We start from the raw sequence: 24,484 nt of genomic DNA, 5'->3' as shown, positions 1-24,484 counted from the left end.
AGAGTAAATATTACTGTTGACACTAACATTTTGAATTACATTCTTGAGTACAGATACAAGTGACCGTACATGAGTCTACCACATAAATAGGAAACCGTTCCGGAGTCATCCCTGTGTGCATGAGGTACGTGGAACATGTAGATGACGGAATAGATTTGTATGATTGCAGGATGCAAGGCAAAGCAATATAATAGCAAGACGACTCAAAACCAAGAGTTCCAAGGATGATGGAGAAACAAGAGATGAAAGAATACTTAAGGCTGAGGTAACCAACTATCATCGTGCACCCTCGCACAAAGTTTGAAGGAAAAGCTCGAGATCTTCTTTCTTGATCTCGAGGATGTTGGTGTCAAATGTACTGTGCCGTGTACGTGCGTTACATCTCTCCTTCGCATCAAGGAACGCCAAACCGAATTCACTAAAGAGTAATACATAATCAGTCTTTAATCAACTAGACGATGGGCTAAAAGAAAAGCTTACTTCTTTCGAACATCTCCCATCTCCAAAGCAGCGTTAACACCCACGACGAGGTACGTCTGCTCACGTTCATTCAAAGCAGCAACAACAAACGGAAGACTCTTCTTCTTCGATTGAGAGAACGCTGCATGCATGCCCTTGACACGTTCCCGCATAGCATCTACAAGCCAGCGTGCAAGTCGTGCTAGTGGGCCAGGGGAGCAGAAAAGTGCAAGATCTGGTCCTTGAGTGAGTAAAGCGACTCGATGACCACGCATGGTACGAATTGCTCGAGCGTCAATTAACGCAGATCCTGTGCGGATCACTGCACGATGCAAACCCATTGAAAGCCGAAGAGCATCACGAAGTTGCGTTATGCTACCAAAAAATAGTCTTATCAGTCTTCCTTGAGTTAATCAAAGTTAGCTAGTTTACTTACTCATTAAGTGAATCAAAAGCTGTCCAGAAGTTCCGAACCCACCACTCTAACCGCTTCTTTCCCTTCTCTTCATCACTTTCCTCGGTGTTCGGTTTCTGCAATGGTAGTTGACCACCAGGAGGGATGTTTTCCCTTTCATCATCACGCCATCGAGCCTGTTGCTGCCCATGTAGCTGCCAAACATGACCACCACCAAACCATTCGCCACCATTTCGCGCCCCTTCGATTTCTACTTCTAGTCGAACACCACCGGCTGCGTCAAGCAGTGCGCTTACTGCTTCGACACTATCAGCGGCACTTAATGGTGCCACACGATAGCCGCAACATCGAGTAAAGGAGGAATACGAGAGTTCAACCATGCCGTACTCGGGAGAGATCGCCTCGAGCTTGGAATGAAGATCTTTCTTGAGTGACATGTCCATATGCGAGTACGGCTGCTGACTCTGCACGGTTGAGAATCTACGGACTTAAGATTAGCATTTTATACATGCTAACAGGTATGTACGTACCCCATCTTTGCCAAAAGGCCGTGCAGACGCTTACGACCTTTTTCTCGCCATATGTTTAATTTACTAGCAACGTAACCTGAATGCATCATCGCATCATAAAGATTCCAGTGTCGCCAAAGCATGAATCGTAATTCCTCCACTATCCGTATCGAGTTATCATCTGGCCCGCGTGCACTATTGGATGCATAATGCCGTCGATCCTCTCTGACGTCCTTGTTAAGGCGTTTGACCTCATTTGCGTAGAGCGCGTAGTATTGGTCGTATTTTTCCCGCGAAATTCGCGAAGTCGCGTATTGAAAAGTGACTCCGAGAATAGCGAACCATAGTAGATCGTTGTCGGCTCGTGCAAGTACGTTCGCGAGGACGTATACAGTTGAAGAGGCTGCTTGTCCATAGTATGTACCAGACATGTAGTATTTCTCTATCACGGCAGTGTAATGCTCTCGATCTTCAGGACTAAGACGATTTGGATCCTGTAAGACTTTATTAGTATTGTTCATGTGTGATCCTCGAAATAATACGCACATCTTCCAGCCTTCGTCGTTTCCGTTTCGTACCTGGTGATGATCGCCTTCTTTTGCCGGATGATGACGATCCACCCAAACCCTCGTCTTCATCTTCATCTTTGCCCTCTTCTTCCTCTGAGTCAGAGTCGTCATCATCAGAGTCGTCGTCGGAATCGTCCGGAGCGTAGGCGAGAGCTTCCCAAGCCTTCTTCTGTTCCACAAGAGCTTCTGCATCACCATCGTCCCAAATTACAATCTTTTCATCTGGTCCGAATAGAGATGCCAGGTTTTGTGGTCGATTCGAGTCGATGACATGAACACGCAGATGCTGAGGAAATTCCCCAAACCACTCTTCAGTTGGTAGGTCGAAGATGGCGCCCATGTTTATGAGGATGAGTGTTCGCAGCTACTTACATTTCAAGACGCAACCCTATGTTGATTAACAAAGGAGAAAACGCACCTCAACATTGGAAACCATCTCGTCTCGTATTCGCATCAGTTCGTCAATACCTGACACCGGGATAATACGGTGCATTATATCGTCCTGTTTGAAAAGGTCTGTAAGCATGCGAGCAGCACAGAGAGCATCGACGTCTGGAGCGACCAGCATGATGAGTGAACTAGCAGAGGATCGCGGTGAACTGCGATGCGTGGCCAGGATGTCATGGTAGGCTTGTTCGTATCCTCGCTTCGAGGGACTTTCGTACTGCGGTGGGGGAAGATAGACCATTTCTCCTAGCCCAGGGCAGGGCAACGAAAGGTGGGAAGAAAAGGGGAGGGGAAGGGATAATAGTTTGCCGCACTTAGACGCTGACTAGCGAGACGGAAACAAAGTGAATTGTTGTGTGTAGGTCAAACAGAGTCGCGTGACTGCACACGCGCCGGTGTCACGAATCTCGATTACCACGTGCCTGTGACATAACGCGATGCCAGCGTCGTTTATTCCGCCTGCCTTAGCGTTCATTAAAGTCTTTCCTTTTCGTCCATCCAACAACCTCGCTGGCCTTGATAACCTTGAGTACGAAAGTTTGCCCCTCAAAATCCCCAGTTTCAACTCTGTTATTATTCCCAACGCTCGAATCTGACGAGAGGCAGTTGAGCTTGAAACAATGGCCTTGAATCTTGATCGGCCATGCCTGATGGCCGCAGGAATGTACTGGAGTGTATCGCTGGTTTAGAAGACTGGTCTGCCTCTGACATGCTTTCAAGTATCTTGACTTCATGCAACTCGCAGGATTCCTACAAATGAAGCTTCATTTAGACTGTTGGCGCTTAAAGAATGAACGTCGTGGCTTATCATCATTGATATTGCGATAATCGTGACATATCGTGCTATCTCCCTCTCCTTACTGGATAACGGGGCATACGGAAGTTACATAAACTAAATCATCCGCTCCGTGGCTTGCGCGCAAAACGTGTCTAGACGTCTGCTTCCTCTGGCCACTTCCGACATGTATTGCCTGTATCTGCTGCATCGTGAGCCTTCCACCTGCCCACCATTCACCGGCCGACTACTTGCTGCTCCGCGCCTTCCTGTACTGCTCCTAGCTTTTAAACTCCTCGTCAGCTACCACTCCTAGCATAGTAGCCAACACCCGCAGTATCTGCACAATGAACTCTGTACGGGCTCTCCCAATGTTCCGTTCGTCTTCCCAGTCAACAGACCCAGACTCAGAAGTAGTTGTCGGCTGCTACAGGCGAACCGATGAGCCATGCATGCTCACATTCAGAGTTTGTACCATTCTCCAATCGATATTTTACTGCCTTCTCATATTTTCCGTACTCTTTTGCAGGTCGGGGATCCCGTATGGGCCCGCATTGACGGAGTATGGTCACTTGGTGTGGTTATAAGTGATTGCTATTTACAACAAGGCAAAGTGCGTTACTTTCATTGTCCTTCTTGGTTCGCGGTCTAACAACTTCAGCAGTGTGGAGGCCGCCCCATCCCTACTCACACTGTACTAACACGTGTTGGCTCGCTATCCGCACCACTCACGCCAATTCCATTATCAACGCTCTTCGGGACTCTAAAACCGGTTGACACGTATATGGCTTCTTTGCTTCATGCTGAGGGCAAGTTCCCGTCTTATGGCAATGATCGTGCAATAGTACTGGACCTCCAAATGACGGCACGGCAATGGATGGAGCAATGGCGTCGAGAAGCGAAGGCTCGAAGAGGCGGCAGGTAATGTGGCTTGAGCCTGCAGGTGGTTTTCTTTTCCTTCTTGACCTCTTTATGAATGGCCTGTAGACTTGTGGTTAATGTGACCTGGAGTCGTGTTACCTTCGCGAAGCCTACGTTGTGCACGCTTTCAGTACTGTTTAATTGTATAAGTGATACATAGTATATTAATATTGTATCTCTAATTACCTTTGAGCTTCTCAAGTTGTTTGGGTTTGGGCCGCGGATCGCCGTATGATCGACGCTCGTAATTGTATTACCGCGTGTACCGCTTACTTCAACACCTTACCTCTCCCACAATCATGGCATCCTTGCCCATCACCGCCCAAAATCTCATTGGGCTGAAAGGCGTCAAGAATGAGAATATCCACTCTACAATACTCTACAGCCTGGGTCTTCTTCCAGTCAGCTCTTTCAGCACGATGCAACCAGGTACCATTCACAGCTAGCCCAGAACGTGTTCTGAATCCCGAATTTTCGAACTATGTTGACCATCTTATGGAGCTGTGGAACGTTAAGGGCGTCTCGATGGCCGTCATTAAACCTGCAGGTGACGTTGAATTTGGTTCGTGGGGAAATAGGACTGAGGATGGTGAGCCCATGTCACCAGAGGTTCGTCTTTGTTTTGCTTCTGATGTTATGGGTGTTTATATAGCAAAGAATTAATGATTATTGTACTTTCACCAGACGTTGTTTGGGATAGCTTCGTGCTCGAAGGCGTTCCTTTCTGCATCACTAGGTGTTCTATTCGATGACTACGCACACGGGAGGAACACCACTCCGTTGCCAGACGGACTTCGAAAGCTTGATTGGGAAACGAAGATCAAGGACGTCCTTCCCAACGACGAGTGGAAGCTACAGGATGAATGGGCGACGGAGAAGGCGAATTTTAAAGATATTTTGTCTCATTTGAGTGGCTTGCCGAGGTTCGTTCTTATTCGTCTCTCTTTGATATCTTTACTATGAGAGAACGAAACTGAGGGTGAAGCGTTCTGTAGACATGACGCCTCGTATGGTCCCGCAGATTCTCCTGCAGACAATTTGCATAAATTGCGATACCTTCGACCTGCTCATGAGCTAAGGCAGAAGTTTTCGTATAATAATCAGGTCCGGATTTCACTGGTCTGACTTCATGCTTCATATTAAAGCCCAATGTACTTGACATTACAGATGTACGTCGTCGGGTCTCATATCCTATCCAAATACACCGGATCGCATGCGAACTATACTGCGGAACGTATATTCAAACCTCTCGGCATGGAGTCTACTACCTACTCTCCAGATGTGGCAGCCAAGTCTGGTAAATTGACGCACACATGGACAGCGCATGGACAGAGAATACCTTACTCGATTCTTGAAGAAGAGAAGGACTTGATAGCTGGGCCTGGAGGGGTCATCTCTAATGTTGTTGATCTGGTGAGCTGACTTTGTCTTATTTCTAGGGCACTGCTCGCTGGGACTAATCGAATATATAGTCGAAATGGGTAAAGATGCTACTTCACAATGGTTCTGCAACTGCAATGGATGGTCCTGGTGAACCACTCGTTTCTGTTCTTCCAAAGTCAGTGTTCGAGGCGGTGACAACTTCAAACACGATTGGTATGGGCCATCCGACGGCCCCGGAATTTTCTATTGTTGGATATGGACTTGGTTGGCAACGTGCGTCGTATCAAGGGCATGATGTCAGTTTCTACTTGCTACTCCTTCTAATACGAACGTTGTTTCTTATAATGGCATAACAGGTTCTTTCTCATTCAGGATCTATTCCTGGATTGACCAGTCATATATCATTTTATCCAGATGACGGCTTCGGCATAGTAACTCTACTTAATACCGCTGACAAGGATAGAGTTGCACTTGCTCTTCATTATCGAGCTGCGGAGGATATTCTGGGCTTACCGCATAAGTTCAGTGCCGAGGAGTGCGTCATCCAAATATTTCGTTATAATCACTTCACCTTGGACTAAATCTCTTCTATTTTTCAGGCCGCCAACCCCTCCAAGTCCACCGGGTACCCCAAACACAAGCACCCCTCTCCCACTGTCAGCATACAGTGGATTATACTCCAACCCAGGCTATGGTGTTTTCGTACTCTGTGACCCAGAATCAACTTCACACTACTGCGACTCCGTCCTATCCGACTTCCGCGCAGTCGACGCAGCTCAAAGTCTTCCATTCCCACCACAAACCGACGTACCTCAACTATTCGCAGCATGGCCTCGAATTTGGTCATCCCATGTCCGACTTGTTCACGCCGCGAATAACACAAACAAGTTCGATATCTCGTTCACTAGGTTGTTCCCTGAAGGATACGGTGCTTCGGACACCGCGTTTGAGGTATATGAAAGCGATAGGTATGAAGGACAGGTTGAGTTTGTTGTTGATGAGGAAGGGATGTCTGTGATTGGATTTGGTTATTTTGGTGTGGGTGATATGAAAGGGAATAGAGAGGAGGGCGTGAGTATTGAGGATGGATCTATTGCTTGGTTTACGAGGGTATGAAAATGAAGGCTATTCCTTTCCTCAATGAACGGGGGGATTGATTACAGAATTGGTTGTACTCCTTTGGACTGGGCAATTATCGAGTGAATGCGAGCTGAACGAGATACAAGTCTTTTTCGTCGCTTAACTACGGATAGTGTTGTTCGCAGTTATCTGTGCAGTCTGTCTCACATGCTCCAAACACGCCGTAAAGAGATGGTCGTCTGCATCATCCTGCTATCACTCGTCACAGCTTACCATGACCTCAACACAGGTCACTTCGAGTCCCATGGTGATTATTGAGGATCGGTGAGTGACTGAATTGCCTTGGGCTCGGGTGAAGTAATGGCTCTGAGAGCTCATGGCAATGCACTGGCAGATTTCTCCTTTTAAAGCGTACGTAAAGCCGTCACTGATAAATACCTATTCTGACTGCTTTTACAGAGATTGTAGTCGACTTCACTCGTTCACGTCCAAATCGCAAACTTCGAATCAAGCTCAAGGATGAATTGGGAACGCAATACGAATCGAAAATGTTTGAGCCGGGAGAAGCTTTGCAGTGGAACTGCGAAATGTATACGGCCAGCATTAATCCATTCATTATTCACAGTACTAAAATACATTATTGTCAAGATACATAAAATCTCCGAGCGTAGTTACAGTGACAATTCAAAGCTTCGGTCGCACGTTCAGAAGAAATCAAGCGGTCGAATTACGAATAGACTTTGGCTCGACCGATTTCCGTGAGAATTGCACAGCCGAACGAACTGGTATTTGGTTACTTTCAGAGTGTTATATAAATCGCTGACAGCGTGTTCAGGTGTGAGTGAAGGTGTTGCCATCAAGTTAACGTTCGGAATGCCAGGAAAGGTAGGACAGGGCAATTCACAAAGCAAATGGAAATTCGTGATTGTACCTTTAGAATATCAATTCTGCTCGATTGCTTGCCAACAAGGCTGTTTCTGCAGTTTCAACAAAGATATCTATGCTAGAAAAGATGGAAAAGGTCCGTGAGTACTTTGATGTTGTACTGAGAATTGAATTAGCAAGCTCCGAGGTGGGAATGCGGTTTATGTTGCAATATCTGTGGCTAAACAATTGTGGACTTCATGCAGGTTCATCCCTATGTTGAGGCTACTGCTAGCGGCCTTGACGCAGCCTTCAAGGTTTGAGCCGACTAGTTATAGTGTACTACAACTAATGTTCCTTCAGAGATTCCAAGAAATACCAACATGTCATCGCGAGTTTGTGGCCATCATGGAAGATGTCGTTTTGATACTGCCCCTATTGGAATCTTTACACGACCGCATTGAGGATACTGCAGTACTTGATATACTTAAAAGCTTCATTGATATTGTCGAACGTTTGACCCGGGATCTGGACCGTTATTCTTCTAAGACATTAACCAGTGCGTTACTAGTAACAGATTCCTGTAATTCGCATGACTGAACACTTGTGAACAGACTTCCCGCTAGACAACTGGTACAGATCAAAGCAGGATGAAATCACAGCATTCAAGAACCAACTGAATCTGTTGTGTTCAACCTTGAACACTGATAGTACCAATGACATCAGTGAGTCTCCGCCTTATTTGATGGACCACTGCTGATTGTTTTTACTCCAGAAAAAGAAAAAGATCTACCGGAAGAAGAAGAAAGTGCTCTCTGGCAGCTACGACCGCCTGCAAATAGCTCATTCGATCCGAAACGCTGCTGCCTTGAAGGCACAAGGGTTGATGTGCTGCGAACAGTCAATGAGTGGACACGTTCGACAGAACAATGTGGACAAATTTACTGGATTCACGGTGTTGCCGGATGTGGGAAGACGTCAGTCGCAGCGTCTATTTCAGCCGAGTTAGATTCGCGCAAGGCTCTGTCTGGTTCATTTTTCTGCAGCAGGGACATTCCAGAGTGCAGGAGTTCAATCAGATTTGTTCACTCTCTCGTGTATTTCCTGGCTAGAGCTTACCGTCCTTTCGAGGATTCTCTTCTTCGGCTACTTAGTGACGATCCTGAGCTCGTGGAGAAGCCATTGTCGACCCAGTGCAAAGCGTTGCTGCCATGTCTTCGTCTGAAGGCGTCTGCTGACGCGCAGCCTAAGCCGATCGTCCTCGTCGTCGATGCTTTGGACGAATGCGAGGACAGCCATAGCATATCCTCGTTCATTGTGAAAGTTTTAAAGCTAATACCATTTATAAAAATTATCCTGACCAGTCGGCCCCTCGCACGGATTCAGGATGCCTTGAAATCACTCGAAGAGCGGGAGTATAGGGTTTGCGATTTGTTCAAGGTGGATACTTATACCGACATCCTCCACTACGCGCGTGAAGAATTTAAGGCTAGCACGTGTCTGCCCCGAGATTTCCAGGATGATCAGATCGTCGTCCTTGCACAGAAGGCGTCAGGGCACTTTTTATGGGTCGTCACCATTCTGAAACACATCAGCACTTCGCCTTGGAAGAAGGAGATATTGAGAGATACTATTAGCTCGGCTCGCTCACATACATCCTCGGAAGAGCAACTTGATGCTGTGTACCAGCGAGTGCTCGACGATGTCTGCGAGGATTCTGCGGAACAGACGGATACGGTCAAACTACTCCTTGGACTCGTTTTCGTGACATCGAGAAACAGACCGATACCCGCGAGGGCGCTGTATACATTTGTCCCTTCCGATATCAGACTCGAGGACTTTCAAAGCATGCTGCAGGGTTTAGGCTCAGTTCTCTACGAGGAGTCTCAAACAGGTGTTATTCGAGCGTGTCATCCCTCATTTTTGGACTTTATCGGGAGTGCGAGAGCGAAGCGATATGAGGTTGAAACAGCAATATTGGACGCGAATATGGCGAAGAAGTGTCTCGATATTATGGCTTTTGGACTCAAGTTCAACATTTGCAGTCTAGAATCTTCGTATCTTCGTAATGATGAAGTTCCTGATCTATCAGAGCGCGTTGACCGCGAAATTTCTAAACAGTTGCAATATAGCTGTCTCTACTGGTTGGACCACCTGTCCAGGTCTCAACTCGATGGAACAGGCAGAATATCAATAACGGAGAAGCTTCGTGAGGTATTTTGCCGGTTGAAGTCATTGTATTGGCTAGAAGTGTTGAGCCTCATGTCCGAGCTAAAGACGGCAGTATCGAGTCTTCGAGACGTTCCTCGTTTGCTCAAGGTTAGTTCTGAGCTTTATATAGAATCTTCATGTCACATCTAATGAAATGCCAAAGCTCATAAGCATAGACGACGAGCTAGGCACCATCATGAGCGATTTATACCGGTTTGCAATGGCATTCCACGAGCCGATGGCAGTCAGTGCATCACATATTTATATTTCGGCCCTACTCTGGGCGCCGTCCGAGTCTGTCATTGCGCAATTACACCGCGGAATTTTCACCAGTAGCAAGTTAGTTTTGGAAGGGCTCGAAAAGCATTGGCCAATTATGTTGCGAACGTTATCGGTAGGGTCTGAGGTTTACTCAGTGGCATATTCGCCGGACGGACGTCACATCGTCTCTGGATCTCTGGATAATGCCATTCATGTCTGGGATGCCGCAACCGGTATGCCTGTCGGTGAACCATCCCAGGGACATGAGAAAAAGGTCAACTCGGTTGTGTTTGCCCCAAATGGATGTCGTATCGTCTCTGGATCTGATGACTGCACCGTTCGTATCTGGAATGTTGAAGCTGGTACGCCTCTCGGCGAACCACTTCATGGGCACAAATTTCAAGTCCTTTCCGTCGCATGCTCTCCGGACGGGTGCCATGTCATCTCTGGATCGTGGGACAAGTCTATCCGTATCTGGAACACTGATACGGGTGCTCCTGTTGGTGAACCCCTCCGTGGTCATAATGGCGTTGTAAACTGTGTCGCGTATTCCCCAGACGCGCGTTACATCGTCTCTGGATCGTACGACAGCACGGTGCGCGTTTGGGACGCCGCTACTGGTAGACCCGTGAGTAGACGGCTTCAAGGGCATAGCCAACAGGTTAGCTCCGTCGCATATTCCTCAGACGGACTGTACATTGCCTCTGGATCGCACGACAATACCATTCGCATCTGGGATACTGGTTCATACAAACCAGTTGGTGAGCCGTTTCGTGGTCACAAAAGTGCTGTCAATTCTATTGCATATTCTCGAGACGGGCGCCGCATTGTGTCTGGATCTGCTGACAAGACTATCTGCATTTGGGACGCTAAGACGGGCATTCCGATCAGTGAACCGCTCTGTGGCCACGAAGGTTTTGTTGAGTCCGTTTCATATTCGCCGGACGGTCGTCACATTGTCTCCGGGTCTGTTGACAAGACCATCCGCATCTGGGATACCGAGACAGTTACGAGTACCCTTGTTCCCTACACTTTGGAGGGCCAGAGTGTTGACGCTACGTTGAGTGATCTTATCAATCTCATCCGGGATACCAGGACTGGTGAATTGTACCAAGGGCATGAAGATAACACTGATCCTATTGCCTATTCACCAGATGGACGTTACAGTGTCACTGGGTCTGATGGTTGCACCATCCATATCTGGGATATTGAGATGGAAGCACCCGTGGGTGAGCCACTCCAAGGACATAATCTACCTGTCTGTTCCGTTGCATTCTCCCCAGACAGTCGTCATATTGTTTCCGGGTCAGAAGACGCAACCATGCGTGTCTGGGATGTTACGACTGGTGGTATTATCGGTGCACCACTTCGAGGGCATGAAGACCGAGTCCATATTGTTATTTATTCGCCGGACGGACGTCACATTGTTTCTGCATCAAATGACAAAAGCATTCGCATCTGGGATGCCGAATCCAGCATCCTTGCAGGAGACTTGGACCAAGCCCAGGATGGTTGGATTGGATTCTCACAGGATGGGAAGTATACTTTGACTAAATCTAACAGAGATAATAAACTTGTGAGAATTCCTCCATTTATTCACATTGATGGATGGATTCGAACCTCGGATAGCAGACTTCTGCTGTGGGTTCCTCATGAATATCGAAACAGAGTTTGTGATATGAGCCTTGCTTCCTTTTCGCACTATGCACCTAGCCACCCTGTGAGGATCGATTGGGCTAGACTACCACATGGTACAACATGGACATCTGTAAAGATAGATAATTAGTTATAGTTGAACTATTAGTTTTGTTTCTGTCATTTGTCTACAGAATCAAGAAGGAACGTATCTTCCCTTACCTTCCCTTTTTAGAGACATTCTTCTGTTGACCTTTTCTTAAGTAACTAAAATTTTTGGTTTACTGAATGGTTCGTACTTTTAATGATTACCTCGAGTGAATCTGGGACGAAAGAATTATACATATTTAATTTTAAAGTCTCCACTCTTCAGGTCTTTGTCATCTTATGACGTAATCCTTATATGAAGATCGAAATGTCGCGTCTAAGTTCTGACAAGTATCAAACTGTTACTCTGTTTTACGCTCTACTATTTATTGTTTCCCAGTCTCTTTCCAGCTTTTCCCTGTATTTTGGATACTATCTGAACCTTTTGTCTGCTCTAACAGTAATAAGATGCCGGAGCTCAACGCGAAGCCGGAAAACATGATGCATCTACTACTACATCCAGGACTGGTATTAGATTAGCATTGTTGTCGATGATGAATTTGGTATTCTACTGCTGCATTCAAACGATTAGGTTATAGGGATATCTGCTAGATTCACGTCGGGACATTCTTATATCAAGGTCGATACGAGTTGTGACTGGTCAGTGCTTTGTATACTGCATTGAAGACGGGACTAAAGTTGCTGGGCTGACAGCTCCACAGAGCACCCGTCTCACTCAAGAATCGTCTTCACTCACAAAGGCTCAAGTCTCGCCTACTCACCTACTCACTCTCTACCATCATGACCAACCTCAAGGATCTCTTCCGGGCCAAACTGCGGAAGAACGACAAGCACCTCGGCGACGCTATGGGTTTTCCTGCCTCCGATCCTTTTTTTGTCAGTATGGTCAAGGATGCAAGGTCCAAGGGAACCAGTATTACCAACGGGTCAGACAACTCTTCAGAGAGTGTCGCGACTCGAGGCTCAGGGACTACTAGGATCTTCCTTGCTGCTAAATGTCTATTGGCTTCTAGACAGTTGAAGAGGCCAAAGATCAAGCGGTCGCAAAGTCTTCCTGGAATTAAGATTCACCGTTGTGGGCGGTCGAATCTTTTGGATCCATTACGCAGGAAACATCGTCCTCGTCCACTTATCAACAAGACGCTTAGTGAAGCCGACATTCGGTGTCTGCGTTCGGACAAAGCACCTCTCTCCGCCTTGTACAAACACCGCCTCCGGGAATATCGTCTTCTTAAACAAGAGCGTATCCTGAAAACGAATTACAGAATTCCACCCTCAAGCTTAGAGGGTAGAGGGGCAGGAGGAACTGGACTTCGTAGAGGACTAGGGATTCCAAAACATGGAGATATGTCTAAAGCACGATACGCGAGGAAGAACGTCTCCGAGCCTGCGGGAGTATGTATGACAGACTTCTCGTACATCTCTCCCGACATTGTGTCCCCCGCTTTACAAGAAGAGCTTCGTCTGAAGGGGTATACGCGTTCCGTCCTGGGAAGGATATTAGGACCGAATCGACGTGGACGGATCTCGTCAGCGGGTATGACTCCACCGTACCGCGACATAGACCCGTTGGACGAATTCGGGAGGTCACTGAGTCGCTCACTTGCACTCGGGCTTTATGGAGAGGAGTTCGAGAATGGGGAGAGTCTCGAGGAGTACGTCGAGTCGATCCCGTCTCGGTGGTGGAACTCTATCCTCGCTATTCCCTGCCCAATTCGATTTGGTAGGAACCAATTGGCACGTCGCTGGACGATGGCGTTCTACCTCTTCCTCACCTCACTAGGCTTCCTATTCGAAGCCGTCGCGCTCTCCTTCGGACTGCTTGAAAGACGTCGTCGTGGCGATTTCGGTGCGAAGCCGAACACGAAGAAGGATGCTACTATGATTTTGGCGACTGCGATGACTATGGGTATTTCCCTTGTCGCTATTTACGTCCTCTTTGTGTTTTGGACGCAGGTGGAGTGGGCGCTTGGGAGGAGGACGTCAGCGGTTTTGTTCCCAGGACAGGCATTGCTTCTTGTTTGATTTGATAGGTCTTTGATGATGGACTCGTCGATTTCTTCAAGTTCTTCGTCCCCCCTCCCCCTCCCTTGCCTTCCTTTTCATGTTTTGATATCGTTTGCTTGATTGATTGAGAGTGCTCGCCTTCGTTATATCATGTATGGTGCATTGCTTTATCCTGTATCCGAGTTCGTAAATGCATTCCTGTTTTGTAGGGCTATCATCTATGTATGTTGTTGCCTATCTTCTACACCAGGCTTACGAGTCAAAACGTGCTGTGACTATCGAGGGAATGAGGGGGTTCCAGAACCCATAGCAGCCGTCGAGTCATGACGCTAATAATAAACATAATAAAAAACGAAACTAAGTACCTCTGTTGCGTATGATGGTTTTAACGTATGAAGAAGTTTCGTTGCTCCTTTGCGGACAATCACTGAAACAATGCAGCGATTACTGCGAACAAAAGAAGACTCGTGTATTTCGGGAAGGAAGTGAAATGAGTAGGAGTAGTGTGATGTATCATGTATCATTGCATGTCTATCTTTTGTTGAGTACGTCCATGTGATAGAACAGAAGAAAAACAAAACAGGTATTAGGGGAAGAAAGGGCGGGGATTAATGTGCTTTCTCCACACCCTTCTTCCCGCTTTTACTTTTCGAAGGCGCAGCAAGTCCCGCAACTACCCAGGCACCAAAAATCAACCCAAGTAAGGTTATCGCACCACGTCGTTCTTCCTCATCAAGTGGACGAGACACTGTCGTCCTCTTCACCGCAAATGACTCCTGATTCGGGGAGACACCCAAAACATTATGCGGAACTCCGAGGTCATCTAGAACATCCCCGAGCAAGCCGTCGTATTTCCTTTGCGCAACTGATGACGAAGAGGGAGAAGAGGAGGGAGCTTCGGAGGAAGGAAGGAATGTATTGGATGCAGGAGACATCGCGAATGTCGGACCTCCAGCGATGTGAGTCTCGGCGCCTGCCATGAGTATTATTTTCGGAGTGGAGGAGTCTAATGAAGCTGCGCCTGTGCCTGCGTTTCCTTCACGTTTCTTTGCGGAGGAGTCCCAGAAGTCAGGTACGAATGGCTGCATCATTAATCAAATCAAATCATGTGAATATTGGATCAGATGAATATAGAGGATAATAGGGAATGGACGAGAAGAAAGAGAACGAAAGACAGAAGGAGAAAAAGAAGGGTAGAAAGATGTGATCGCAAGATGAAAATGGACGTACCACTTGAACAGCACGCTGCGGTGGCGGCTGCGACAAGTCCGGAAGCTTCACATCAAAGGTGATAGGAGCGAAACGTGTGGTGGCATCAATACTCGAAGCAACTTCAGCATGGGAAGACGATGAGCTCGATACGCTGCGCGCTTGTGACTGATGATGACTCGGCGCGGGGGAGGAGGGCCCAGGCGTGTTGGAGCTCGAAGCAAGCATTGTCTCTGAGGCAGAACGCGCATCAGCCTGCTGGATGCGCGTGATAAGTGTCGCTTTCGCGCCAGAACTACCTCAATCGGGAGTTACTGAGATTAGATTTAGGAAGATGGTGAGAATAGGAAGAAGCGTACGCGGATAGCCCACGGGCGCGTAATTCTGAGCGAAGCTCGGCGACTGTCTTGTCCTCGTATGTTTTGGAAAGCAGAACACTGCTAACGAACGATCGTCGAGCATGCTGCGGCAAGTGCCGAAGACGATAAGACGTGCGCAATGCCGTACGAAGCATGACGACTGTCAATAGAGTCGTTAGAGGAGGTAGAGTGCTGTTTGGTGCAGCGGGGGACGACCCGATGAGTGACGAAAGGCAAGAAAAATGGATAAAGCGTTGTCACGTGATGTTCCAACTTTGGCCGAACTGAATTGATTTTTTTGCCGCTAACGCTTACTACTGACTGGCAACCTGCGCTTAATTGGCTTCGTGTATACAGCGACGTCAGCATCAGCATCGCATACATCGATTGCAATCGCAGGGCGTGGGCTGTGGGCACGCGTGTAACGGACAAGCCGTTCGGGCGACGAGCCCCAGCGGATTAAAGTATAATATAATAGGGCTTGCCTCGTGTTTAGGTCGTGGATTGACTCCTGTTCGGGCAACTGGGTCCCTGCTCCATGCCCATGCCCATGCCCATGCCCTTGGACCGACAGTGATCTGTTAATCTCTCGTGTTCTCTTCCACGCATTTGCCTCCTCTCGCGTAGCACAGGCCGTGGCTGGTCATGCTTCTCTCCCCCGCGTACGAGTCACATTTCCATTCCCTATTATCTCTTTCCATCTAAGCGCCTCCATTCCACTTTATACTTATATTATCTCTCCTCGACTCTTCCTTTATAGGTCCACCGACACCTCCCTTCCATCCGCAGGCAGCATCTGGTCGAAGCTCACGAAGAAAGGCGGTAACAATCGTGACGGCGACAAAGCCCTCCAGCAGGCTCAGATGGCTCTCGCCCGCCAACGTCTCGTCACTCTCGTCTTTGGCGACATGGAAACAGTCAGGATGGTCCGTCCCTGTTCTCGCCTTCTACAGCCGATTAGTACATTTCTGACAACGTTATTTTGGTCTAGCTTCCAAATACCTTTGCGGTACGATCATGCGTGTAGCATTGGCATGTTTAACTTGTGCTCATCTCAATCGCAGGAATTGGAGACTCTGGCCCGAGACTGGGTTAAACCGCCTCCCGACGCAAACTTCTCACTACGCATACCCACCGAATACGCCTCGTTTCAAGCCTCTGTACGCATCTGTCAGCATTATCTCCGTTATCCTGACTCACGCATATATGTAGCGTTTCATCAGTGGACCTTACATCTGGGTGCGTGTCGTTCTCTGTTACACGAGTTCACAACGAGGCTTACCGTTTCTTTCGCATGGTTAGCTTACGTCCGAGGACTCGTATCAAATCGCTATCTTAGGTGTGCAAGGATCGAGAGTCGAAATCTATAGCGATGCTCCGCCTCCGCCAGATGAGCCTCCGTAAGTGATACCCACCTATCATGTCTGGTTGTATGCTCACAATAATCATCGTAGGCCACCTCCGTGAGTTGATTAGTTAAGAATAAAGGCCAAACTTAATGACTGAAATGTTTGCACAGTCCACCACCAGTCCTGGAAATGGACGGTATCTTCAACCTCGAACTCGAAAAGAACAAAATGGTTGGAATCGACGTGACAGTCAGCTCAGATGAACTCGATATGGCACGTATGGAAGATGGTACAACCGTAGCAGGTGTCTTCTGGGGAAAGCTAGACATCGTACACGACGGCGATACACATAAAATGGAATTCAGCGGCACCCGCTTACAAGATCAGACTTATAACCCGGACTTGCTAGTAGACCAACGGGTACTCTCCAAGTTAACAGTCGCTGCGAAACCAGCGACAGCAAAATGCGTGTTGAGTATACTTGCGCCGAGTCAGCAGTATTGTGAGGTCAACGTGACCTTCTCGCCGGCTTGGAAAATCGGGATGACTTGGCCTCCGGCGGAGAGTGTTACTGAGGATAGGTTTAAGTATTTTTTGAGAGTGCATCCTGGTGGTGCGCTTGAACATTTTGAGACGGAGTCCGTTGTTACGTCTATCTATTATGAAGCGATGTACGTTCCTCCATTGGTATCTTCGAGTTTCTATTTCACTCACTGATACCTCGTCTATTCAGGCCGGATGCTACGATGTTCGACCCCATATCCCTCGTATCCCCACTCAACAGCTTTTGCATGCCTTTCCGAGACTTCGTCCCTCACCTAGCCAAAGTACTCGAATCACTAGGCTTAACGCTTCAACTCCGAACTAACTTCATCAAGTACGTATCCTCTCCACCATCTTTCCTCATACCATCCCCTTTCTTCTGTACCAAATGTTACAATAATCATACTAACCATCCCATACTTCGATCTTTCACGCAGCTCGCACATGTCCGCCTTCAGCGCCCACAAACACATAGCCTACCGATTCATGTCCCCAGGTCGACTCGCACGCGCAATCGACATCTCCGTAACACACGACCCCTGCGTCTGGACTCGAATCTTCCTTATGTTCCGAGGGATAGGAGATGAAGAGTTACCAGAGTTTGCACAGGCAGGTGAGAAAGAGGCGTTGCAGCATAATTGGCGGGAGGTTGTAGGGTGGAGTGAGGCGAGTAAGGACCCACATCAGTTTAGGGTGCTTGAGGTTAGTTTGTTGGAGTGTACGTGATAGGCTGGAAAGCTGGGTGGACGAATGGACGAGTTGAGTGACTTATTCGTCTATTTGATCTTTTGTGGGTGGGGAGATGATATGGGGGAATAAGTTTCTGTTACTTGCTTTGTTTTATTGCCTATCTAGCTTTCATGCTTTACTCCTCGTCATCTTGCCATCTTGTCTTCTTGCTACATCTCATCATGTTGTACTCACCTTTTCTTCACTGTATATGATTGCCTTCTCCGATTCTCTGCTTTTCTCTGCTGTCTTTGTTACTTGTTCCTCATTGCTTGCCTTCCGGAATTTCCTAGTCTTAACCATCGTTTTTTTTCGTCTTTTTGTTGTTGCTAGTGATACCTCCGTACACCTAAGTAATACTAAATTTCAGTTCTTTTGTTTGTTCTTTGTTTTTGTTTCAACGTTAAACTTTATCCATCTGCTGCTTCTTGTCTTTACATCACTTGACTTGGCTCCTCTGCGTCTTACGTTAGTGGTTTCTACGTGTATCGATACACTGCCTCTCGTTTATATGATTGGTTTCTTGTTTTGCCGGTCTGACTGTGTGGTTAAACAGGTTTGTTTGTTTGTTTGCAGTGCTACAATGGCATTAACAGTGCATGTAGATAGAAAAATAGAATTTGCTCAGGTGCAATGCAGGGTAACAAGACATAGAATTATACTACCAAACAAACAAATGGTGTCAGCACAGGCCTAGCTAAGGTTATCAAATTATTAAGGTGGTAATGGTTTTGGAGGGGGGGGGGAGGATGATATCTATCCAAAGATTGCCCTGTGTCAAGAACAGAAATTCATAAACCCCGGAAAGATGAAATAGAATACTATAAGCATGTTAAAAAAATCGGACCGCATAAATTCAACAACAGCATAATAAACTCCTGAGTCCTCCCTTCTTCGACGGCCCATGTTCCTCACTCTCTCCTTCTCCAACCGCTTCAACATCCTCCCCTTCCAAATGCTCTCCCTGCTCAGCAAGCGGTCGTTCACCTCCAACCCCATTGCCATCCCTATTTCTACTCTTACCCTTCACCTTAACATTCACCTCCGGCCTCGGCACGTCAAACTCACAAGCATACCGTCCCAAGGGTGAGAGTAACGTCCCCATCGCGCGATGACACTCGACGGTGAAAGGCTGGAGTGGGTATCGTTCGCCGTCGATTGCGAGGTTGCCTGTGGTATCGTGTGGGGTTATACGGAAGGCGTGGACTTTGAAGTAGTGTTGCTAAGGAGAGATTTGTGTTAGTTTGGTTGAAGGGCTTAGATGAGATGGGAGGATAGGATGGAAGTGAGATGGGGGGAGGACGTACAGTGTCTAGCCAGAATGGTACACCTTTCTCGGCGCCGTCGATTGCTTTAAGGAGTTCTCCTCGCGAGGTCTAGCATGAGTCGTTGGTAGGTAAGGACCCATTGCAGCTGCGTACAGATAGAGATATATGCTTACGAGTTCTTGAGCAACGATATCAATCAAGCCATCTGAAGCGTGTGCGACAGGGAATTGCATTAGATCACTACAAAAAGTCATGAATTGAGTTTCTCAGTTTTCAGTCGTACCGGGAAGAACAACTTACCGGGCTACATATGGTGCGCTCCCCGCGCTATACAAATGGAAGAAACGTCAGAACACGTCCCACGAAAGCCACAATCGAAATGGAAAAAAATAATAATCACGTACTAGAAGTAAACAAGCGGTTTGTCAAACTTAATCCAACCCTCATCCGATCCCTCACGAGAACTCTCTGAGTGCATCAGCACAGGCAATGCATCTGCGCTGACGTCGTGCACAAGTGTCTCTAGCTCCTCCGTATGCTGAGCGAGCCAATGCTCTTCATTGCGTGTACGGAACTCTTCAACCATCCGGTCCTTATCTGATTCGGCTAGCTTGTATTCAAGTGTCAACGGACATGGTTTCAACTTCAAAACTGAGATATTCATTTGTAAGCATACTGCAGAATTATTGAGTGGCGAGATACAAACCTCCGTATATGTATCCGAGTATGAAGCGTATGTCACCCATCCATCGTAAAGGCTCGGTACCTGGCAGTTAATATAACGTTATTATTATTTCGGGGAGCAGTATCATGTATACTCACCAAGGTCAAGGTCAGCCATTAGACCCAAGGTGATTGAGAAATAGGCAAAGACCCGCTTGTCTCCCAATGTGATTGAGAAGATGTCCTGCTTCATCTGTTTACCTGAAAGTATGATTTCAATATTCGTATTTGGGGGGGGGGGGGAGTATAGTTTTCAAACGTACCTTTTATGGCATTTAGGCAAGCTATTGCAACGTCAAAACCATCCTACGCGGTAGTTCAGAGGCGTACGATATAAATATATGGTAGAACAAACCTCGAGGCCTAAAATATTAAGTGCCATGCCGTTTGCAGAACCAGTAGGTATAGGTGCTACGGGAATCGCAAAAGCTCCCAACGGATCTTTGTGTTCTGAAAAGCCGTTGTAGACTTCGTGCAGTAGACCATCACCAGACAGCAGGACCAGTGCGTCATATTCAAGTGAAAGCTCTTTGGCTAATTCTAACGCATGTTTCGCTCGTTCTGTGACTGAGTAAACGCGTCAAATAGGTATTTTTATGTTTTGAGAAAAGAATCAATATACATGTGGTATCGATGGAACAGCGAGCTGCACGAAAGATGGGTTCGACAGTCTTCTCGTATATCTGTCTTGCTTTTCCCTAAAAAATAATAATTACGATGAAGCGATAGTGATAATAAGTAAATTCCTACGAACCCGACCACCGTGAGGGTTGACTAATATTCTCAGCCGTCGTTGTCGTCCAATACCTAAGCGCACTCGTTATGAGCTTTCCAAGATGAAATCGAGTAGTCAACGACATGCCTTTATATGCCTCAGCCATGACTGCCTCACACCAAGCCTTCGCTTCATCATTGCGAGTGCCGTCTATTTTCCAAGACGCGCGAACCAGCGCAGACTGTTTTCCCTTCTTCCCCCGGTTAATATATGACAACTCTAACTCGTTGTCCTTAATTTCTGCCCATATGACATTGTATAAGGGTGTATTCTGCAGAGCAGAAGCATCTGTGAAATATACGGAAAACGCGCTTGTGAGATCAGTACGACGCGTCACAAGCGAAACGGACTTACGCGACGCGGAAACTTGGCCTTCAGCCGTCAGACTGAGGGTTACAGGCTTGCCTTCAACTAAAATGTTGATTTCCTTTGACGTCCTTGCTTGGGTATCATCCGCCATGGTGGATGGACCGTCGATGTAAGAGTAGATGAGTAGTCTTACGGGAATCAGAAGTGCTCATCTTGAAGAACACCCGGAATTTCGGACTTTGCAAACCTGTGCATGGCACTGCGGGCGTTCCGTGATGCATCATCAAAACCTTGTCTTTCTTCTTCGCACGCTCTTGTTCCCGAAACCATATTCATGGCATGGCAGTCATGGCTACAAAGTCAATCTGGCAAACAGTGAAACACTACATACTTAGTAGTCACCGAATACTGTACTGAAGCACATTATTACACAAAATACGGTTCCTCGGTCTCCATTCCCTTCCATCCAAACCCAGAGCCAATCCATTTTGCAAATTTTGGAGGCATTATGATTACAGTCTGGCAGTTGTTGACGTTCTGCTATCTCCTGGACTACTTGCTCTCTTGAAAATTACACTTTGCGACACGAATGGCATTTCGAAAATTCCTTGTTCTTTGTCAATCCAGACGAGCCCGTCTCCACGTTTTATCATGGCCCTAATCTGATCTTTGACTTCTTCCTTCTCAGCCTCGGGAAGGACTGCTATGCCGCTCCAGGTCATGAAAAGTGCGACTATACTGTCGAGAGTCCTCGGCTCGGAATACCTAATAGTTGTCTCTTCAGGCGACCCGAAGTTTTGCTTGTATACTGGCAGGTCAAAAATCTCGCGCCATCGTTCCATGTTCTTTCCACTGCTTGGACTATTTTCTCTTTTCGGCAGACACGCATCGTAGCACTGTTTCAGCCAGGCGGCTCTAGACCTATAAATCAAGTCAGCCCTTCCACCGAGATTCGTAACGTAGACTGCACGAACGGGTCTTCTATATTCCAAACGAGGCAGACGACACCATCGGGTTTCAGGATACGTACGAACTCATTCATTGCTGCTTCAAAGTCTAGGCACCAATGGATGGCCTATGCGGTAAATGTCAGTACCTCATATGGAACATGTACATAACTGATGAGTACAACATACCGTCGCAACGACGACCAGATCTGCCCAGTTATCCGGTACTCCCGTATTATCAAAAGTGCCATTTGCCAGACTGACACGAGGATCGTCCATAGTTCTCGTAAACACAACTCGCATCCCTTCGTTAGGTTCCACGCATTTCAGTTCCGCAAGACACTTCTTCCACTCAAGGTTCGCTACAAGTGACTTGGTAAATTTCCCAGTGCCACTCGCGATTCTAACAAGTTTCGTCAAATATCATGAGCAAAGTTCGTGTATTCGAGCGAAATGAATAATTTACTCTACGATTCTCAGTTTATCTTTTACGCTGAGTGCAGTCCGGATATGAGTCACTACTTCTTTCGGATAATACGGGCGCACCCTGGATAAACTAGACGTGAGCGGCAGAAACTCGTGCAGGTGTGAGTTCCCTTACGCGTCGTACAACTCAGCTTTGGTCGCTCCAAAGCCAGCTTGAGATACGGGGTGGACTTTAGGCGGAATAGAGGACGTCATAAATAGCTTTCAGGGATCTGAGAGGTCTTGATTAGAGACGTACTGGGAGAGCTGTTTGGGGCTCCTTTTATACCCATGACTGATCCCCTTAAACCTCAATCTTAACGATTCTTCGGAAGATATTTTACGCTCCTCGCGATAGCACCGCTCCCTGTATAGGTGGGCAGAATGAAACATATTCCGTTTTCTTCAGGCGGAGTGAATTATCGTTCAGTACGAGAATATTCAGTTTCTTTCCATATTCAGCAAGAAAGTTATTCCATTCTCGGGGCCGTGAGGATAAACATTCGGATTCGGTTGTGGCCCCTATCCCGATCTTCCGAGTTGAACGACACGATAAATGATACTTCGAAAGAAGTTTATGAGGAGTGTCGCTATCTCTGAGCTCAAGGACATGGCGTCACCCACTCCTCATCCAAACTGGATGAATTTTCATACGGTGGACGGAGGGTGGGAATCACGAGGTGGAGATTCCTAAGGACGCCTTTACAAAAACAGCGAAACTTTCCCTCGTATGCTAATGAGATCCGTGGCTTGGTCTCTGGGACGCTGTCAGCTCTAACTACAGCATACGAAATACGAGATGTTTCTAGTGAATTCAAATTGCATCAGATGTACGCGTTTTCTTGGCGTACGCACTGGGAGGCTCTATTCGTCGATGGCAACTCAGGAGGCGGTTCTAGATAACTGGATAAAAGATATTCGCGGAGCCGTAAATGTCTATGATGACGAGATCTCGAGGACGAAAGTTCGTGATCTGTACTATACTTTGCCTACGCGTAAACCTGAAGACGTCCCGCCTCGTAATGCGCCCATATCTCCGCTACATTATCTTGCGTTCTTTCATCCTCGTTTGGAAGAGAAACAACTTGCTTCAGACTTGACGGAGACGGATTTTCGACCTCCATTGCCCTTTGGTGCTCGCCGTATGTGGGTAGGCGGATCACTACGATTTCCTAAAGGTAGTGACCAGGGTATATGCGTTGGTGATGAGGCGAATGCGAAAGTATCCGTCGAAAAAGTGGAGAAGAAGGGCTTCGAAAAGGGGTCTCAGACAGTATTTATGCACAAAGACATACACTATATGCGCCAAACTGGCGAAGAACCAATCATCAAAGAAAAGCGGGTGCATGCGTATCTCCCTGAAGAAGCGCGGCCGAGTGGTAAAATACGGGAAGGTAGGCTCTGGAGTATCTGGCTAGCTACATTATTGAAACGATAACTCATAAGTACCCGGTCTCCCGATTCCTCGATTTACTTATACGTGGACTCCGACCGTCACGACCTTATTCCGTTTCTCCGCACTTATGTGGAATGCACATTTGATCCATCTGGATCGTGAATACACCCGTACGAAGGAAGGCTATCCCGGTCAGTTCTTTAATTATGATTTAACACTACGTGATCTAATTAAGGCGGCAGATCTACTCGTTCATGGCCCGTTAACTGCAATCATGCTCGTAGAAGCGTTGCTTCACAATGGCTACCAAGGCCGAATTAATGACTTCGAATACCGGGCTCGTAATCCAGTGTACGTAGACAGGATACAACACATACGCGGTGCGATTGATGCAGATGAGAGTAAAGCAACCTTATGGGCAGAGGATGATGATGGCGTAGTCGGCATGACCGGAAGTGTAGAGTTGCAGCGGGATTGAAACAACTAAAATTGACATTTGCAATTGCAGTAGGAATAAAAAAATACTCAGCAATTATACTTGACGAGCTAATGCATCAACAGTTATGATGGCCTAGAGAATGAAGTGCAGATATTTCTGGCGCCTGCAGATTTACCCAGGGGGATAGATTCTCCTGGCATCATGTACCACTTCTATTAAAGTGCAAGTCCCTCATCCTATTAGCTCTACAGTGTCATTCTAGTTAATATTATTACATAACTAGAGATGTTTCTACGTGTACAGACAACGAATATTATACATTATAAGAA

The 24,484-nt window shown here is 47.1% G+C and overlaps 11 protein-coding genes across 11 annotated transcripts; 7 read left to right on the top strand and 4 right to left on the bottom strand.

Moving 5' to 3' along the window:
• Positions 1-24: 24 nt before the first annotated feature.
• On the bottom strand, positions 25-2,651 carry FOMMEDRAFT_21066 (CDC45-like protein). The gene is made up of 6 exons (XM_007267680.1): positions 2,371-2,651; positions 1,930-2,316; positions 1,405-1,877; positions 896-1,354; positions 481-834; positions 25-418 (listed from the first exon to the last, which is right to left on the bottom strand). The coding sequence occupies exons 1-6, from the start codon at positions 2,638-2,640 to the stop codon at positions 277-279; spliced, it is 2,085 nt and encodes a 694-aa protein (XP_007267742.1). The 5' UTR covers positions 2,641-2,651; the 3' UTR covers positions 25-276.
• An 870-nt stretch (positions 2,652-3,521) lies between these two features.
• Positions 3,522-4,099, top strand: FOMMEDRAFT_157542 (uncharacterized protein; the record flags this gene model as incomplete). Its single annotated transcript, XM_007267679.1, has 3 exons — positions 3,522-3,641; positions 3,704-3,787; positions 3,839-4,099. The coding sequence occupies 3 exons, from the start codon at positions 3,522-3,524 to the stop codon at positions 4,097-4,099; spliced, it is 465 nt and encodes a 154-aa protein (XP_007267741.1).
• Positions 4,100-4,394: 295 nt separating this feature from the next.
• FOMMEDRAFT_109610 (beta-lactamase/transpeptidase-like protein) lies at positions 4,395-6,659 on the top strand. Its single transcript, XM_007267678.1, has 7 exons — positions 4,395-4,704; positions 4,780-5,018; positions 5,091-5,199; positions 5,263-5,508; positions 5,568-5,774; positions 5,835-6,013; positions 6,078-6,659. The coding sequence occupies exons 1-7, from the start codon at positions 4,450-4,452 to the stop codon at positions 6,592-6,594; spliced, it is 1,752 nt and encodes a 583-aa protein (XP_007267740.1). The 5' UTR covers positions 4,395-4,449; the 3' UTR covers positions 6,595-6,659.
• A 1,298-nt stretch (positions 6,660-7,957) lies between these two features.
• FOMMEDRAFT_21064 (uncharacterized protein) lies at positions 7,958-8,526 on the top strand. The gene is made up of 3 exons (XM_007267677.1): positions 7,958-7,981; positions 8,037-8,147; positions 8,198-8,526. Exons 2-3 carry the CDS (start codon positions 8,139-8,141, stop codon positions 8,429-8,431), a joined length of 243 nt encoding a protein of 80 aa, XP_007267739.1. The 5' UTR covers positions 7,958-7,981; positions 8,037-8,138; the 3' UTR covers positions 8,432-8,526.
• Positions 8,527-8,885: 359 nt separating this feature from the next.
• Positions 8,886-11,680, top strand: FOMMEDRAFT_109607 (WD40 repeat-like protein; the record flags this gene model as incomplete). Its single annotated transcript, XM_007267676.1, has 2 exons — positions 8,886-9,741; positions 9,797-11,680. The coding sequence occupies exons 1-2, from the start codon at positions 9,271-9,273 to the stop codon at positions 11,678-11,680; spliced, it is 2,355 nt and encodes a 784-aa protein (XP_007267738.1). The 5' UTR covers positions 8,886-9,270.
• Positions 11,681-12,417: 737 nt separating this feature from the next.
• FOMMEDRAFT_29367 (uncharacterized protein) lies at positions 12,418-13,954 on the top strand (the record flags this gene model as incomplete). Its single annotated transcript, XM_007267675.1, has 3 exons — positions 12,418-13,619; positions 13,854-13,866; positions 13,895-13,954. 3 exons carry the CDS (start codon positions 12,418-12,420, stop codon positions 13,952-13,954), a joined length of 1,275 nt encoding a protein of 424 aa, XP_007267737.1.
• A 175-nt stretch (positions 13,955-14,129) lies between these two features.
• On the bottom strand, positions 14,130-15,410 carry FOMMEDRAFT_141404 (uncharacterized protein). Its single transcript, XM_007267674.1, has 3 exons — positions 15,213-15,410; positions 14,875-15,148; positions 14,130-14,726 (listed from the first exon to the last, which is right to left on the bottom strand). The coding sequence occupies exons 1-3, from the start codon at positions 15,365-15,367 to the stop codon at positions 14,253-14,255; spliced, it is 903 nt and encodes a 300-aa protein (XP_007267736.1). The 5' UTR covers positions 15,368-15,410; the 3' UTR covers positions 14,130-14,252.
• Positions 15,411-15,532: 122 nt separating this feature from the next.
• On the top strand, positions 15,533-18,248 carry FOMMEDRAFT_124688 (uncharacterized protein). The gene is made up of 10 exons (XM_007267673.1): positions 15,533-15,874; positions 15,973-16,138; positions 16,204-16,221; positions 16,277-16,372; positions 16,425-16,451; positions 16,515-16,612; positions 16,667-16,675; positions 16,732-17,232; positions 17,295-17,438; positions 17,542-18,248. Exons 1-10 carry the CDS (start codon positions 15,858-15,860, stop codon positions 17,828-17,830), a joined length of 1,365 nt encoding a protein of 454 aa, XP_007267735.1. The 5' UTR covers positions 15,533-15,857; the 3' UTR covers positions 17,831-18,248.
• Positions 18,249-18,477: 229 nt separating this feature from the next.
• FOMMEDRAFT_168804 (uncharacterized protein) lies at positions 18,478-20,971 on the bottom strand. Its single transcript, XM_007267672.1, has 13 exons — positions 20,954-20,971; positions 20,687-20,887; positions 20,579-20,631; positions 20,447-20,522; positions 20,180-20,391; positions 20,088-20,130; positions 19,924-20,025; positions 19,808-19,867; positions 19,506-19,752; positions 19,402-19,428; positions 19,275-19,341; positions 19,141-19,209; positions 18,478-19,055 (listed from the first exon to the last, which is right to left on the bottom strand). The coding sequence occupies exons 2-13, from the start codon at positions 20,703-20,705 to the stop codon at positions 18,690-18,692; spliced, it is 1,341 nt and encodes a 446-aa protein (XP_007267734.1). The 5' UTR covers positions 20,706-20,887; positions 20,954-20,971; the 3' UTR covers positions 18,478-18,689.
• Positions 20,972-21,420: 449 nt separating this feature from the next.
• FOMMEDRAFT_87218 (S-adenosyl-L-methionine-dependent methyltransferase) lies at positions 21,421-22,536 on the bottom strand (the record flags this gene model as incomplete). The annotated part of the gene is made up of 5 exons (XM_007267671.1): positions 21,421-21,829; positions 21,883-21,983; positions 22,045-22,258; positions 22,322-22,402; positions 22,457-22,536. 5 exons carry the CDS (start codon positions 22,534-22,536, stop codon positions 21,421-21,423), a joined length of 885 nt encoding a protein of 294 aa, XP_007267733.1.
• Positions 22,537-23,194: 658 nt separating this feature from the next.
• On the top strand, positions 23,195-24,194 carry FOMMEDRAFT_157536 (uncharacterized protein; the record flags this gene model as incomplete). The annotated part of the gene is made up of 3 exons (XM_007267670.1): positions 23,195-23,714; positions 23,767-23,907; positions 23,959-24,194. 3 exons carry the CDS (start codon positions 23,195-23,197, stop codon positions 24,192-24,194), a joined length of 897 nt encoding a protein of 298 aa, XP_007267732.1.
• Between the last annotated feature and the right edge of the window lie 290 nt (positions 24,195-24,484).

Source organism: Fomitiporia mediterranea (assembly GCF_000271605.1).
Source record: "Fomitiporia mediterranea MF3/22 unplaced genomic scaffold FOMMEscaffold_7, whole genome shotgun sequence".
In the NCBI taxonomy this organism is placed as follows: domain Eukaryota; kingdom Fungi; phylum Basidiomycota; class Agaricomycetes; order Hymenochaetales; family Hymenochaetaceae; genus Fomitiporia; species Fomitiporia mediterranea.
The sequence above is the reverse complement of the archived record's forward strand: the minus strand, read 5'-3'. Positions and strand labels throughout refer to the sequence as shown.

Bases quoted from the DNA above. Each gene is read 5' to 3' on its own strand.
- FOMMEDRAFT_141404 (XM_007267674.1), bottom strand. From the start codon at position 15,367: ATGCTTCGTACGGCATTGCGCACGTCTTATCGTCTTCGGCACTTGCCG. The intron at 15,149-15,212 runs GTACGCTTCTTC...CGATTGAGGTAG, and splicing joins CGCGCCCGTGGGCTATCCGC to TTCTGGCGCGAAAGCGACAC. The intron at 14,727-14,874 runs GTACGTCCATTT...TTAATGATGCAG, and splicing joins CGCAGCGTGCTGTTCAAGTG to CCATTCGTACCTGACTTCTG.
- FOMMEDRAFT_109610 (XM_007267678.1), top strand. From the start codon at position 4,450: ATGAGAATATCCACTCTACAATACTCTACAGCCTGGGTCTTCTTCCAG. The intron at 4,705-4,779 runs GTTCGTCTTTGT...TACTTTCACCAG, and splicing joins GTGAGCCCATGTCACCAGAG to ACGTTGTTTGGGATAGCTTC. The intron at 5,775-5,834 runs GTCAGTTTCTAC...ATGGCATAACAG, and splicing joins CGTCGTATCAAGGGCATGAT to GTTCTTTCTCATTCAGGATC.
- FOMMEDRAFT_168804 (XM_007267672.1), bottom strand. The intron at 20,131-20,179 runs GTTTGTTCTACC...ACTACCGCGTAG, and splicing joins TTAATATTTTAGGCCTCGAG to GATGGTTTTGACGTTGCAAT. The intron at 19,056-19,140 runs GTACGTCCTCCC...ATCTCTCCTTAG, and splicing joins TACCATTCTGGCTAGACACT to CAACACTACTTCAAAGTCCA.
- FOMMEDRAFT_124688 (XM_007267673.1), top strand. The intron at 16,452-16,514 runs GTGCGTGTCGTT...TCGCATGGTTAG, and splicing joins TCAGTGGACCTTACATCTGG to CTTACGTCCGAGGACTCGTA. The intron at 17,233-17,294 runs GTACGTTCCTCC...TCGTCTATTCAG, and splicing joins TCTATCTATTATGAAGCGAT to GCCGGATGCTACGATGTTCG.
- FOMMEDRAFT_21066 (XM_007267680.1), bottom strand. From the start codon at position 2,640: ATGGTCTATCTTCCCCCACCGCAGTACGAAAGTCCCTCGAAGCGAGGA. The intron at 1,355-1,404 runs GTACGTACATAC...TTAAGTCCGTAG, and splicing joins GGCCTTTTGGCAAAGATGGG to ATTCTCAACCGTGCAGAGTC. The intron at 835-895 runs GTAAGTAAACTA...ATTTTTTGGTAG, and splicing joins GCTTTTGATTCACTTAATGA to CATAACGCAACTTCGTGATG.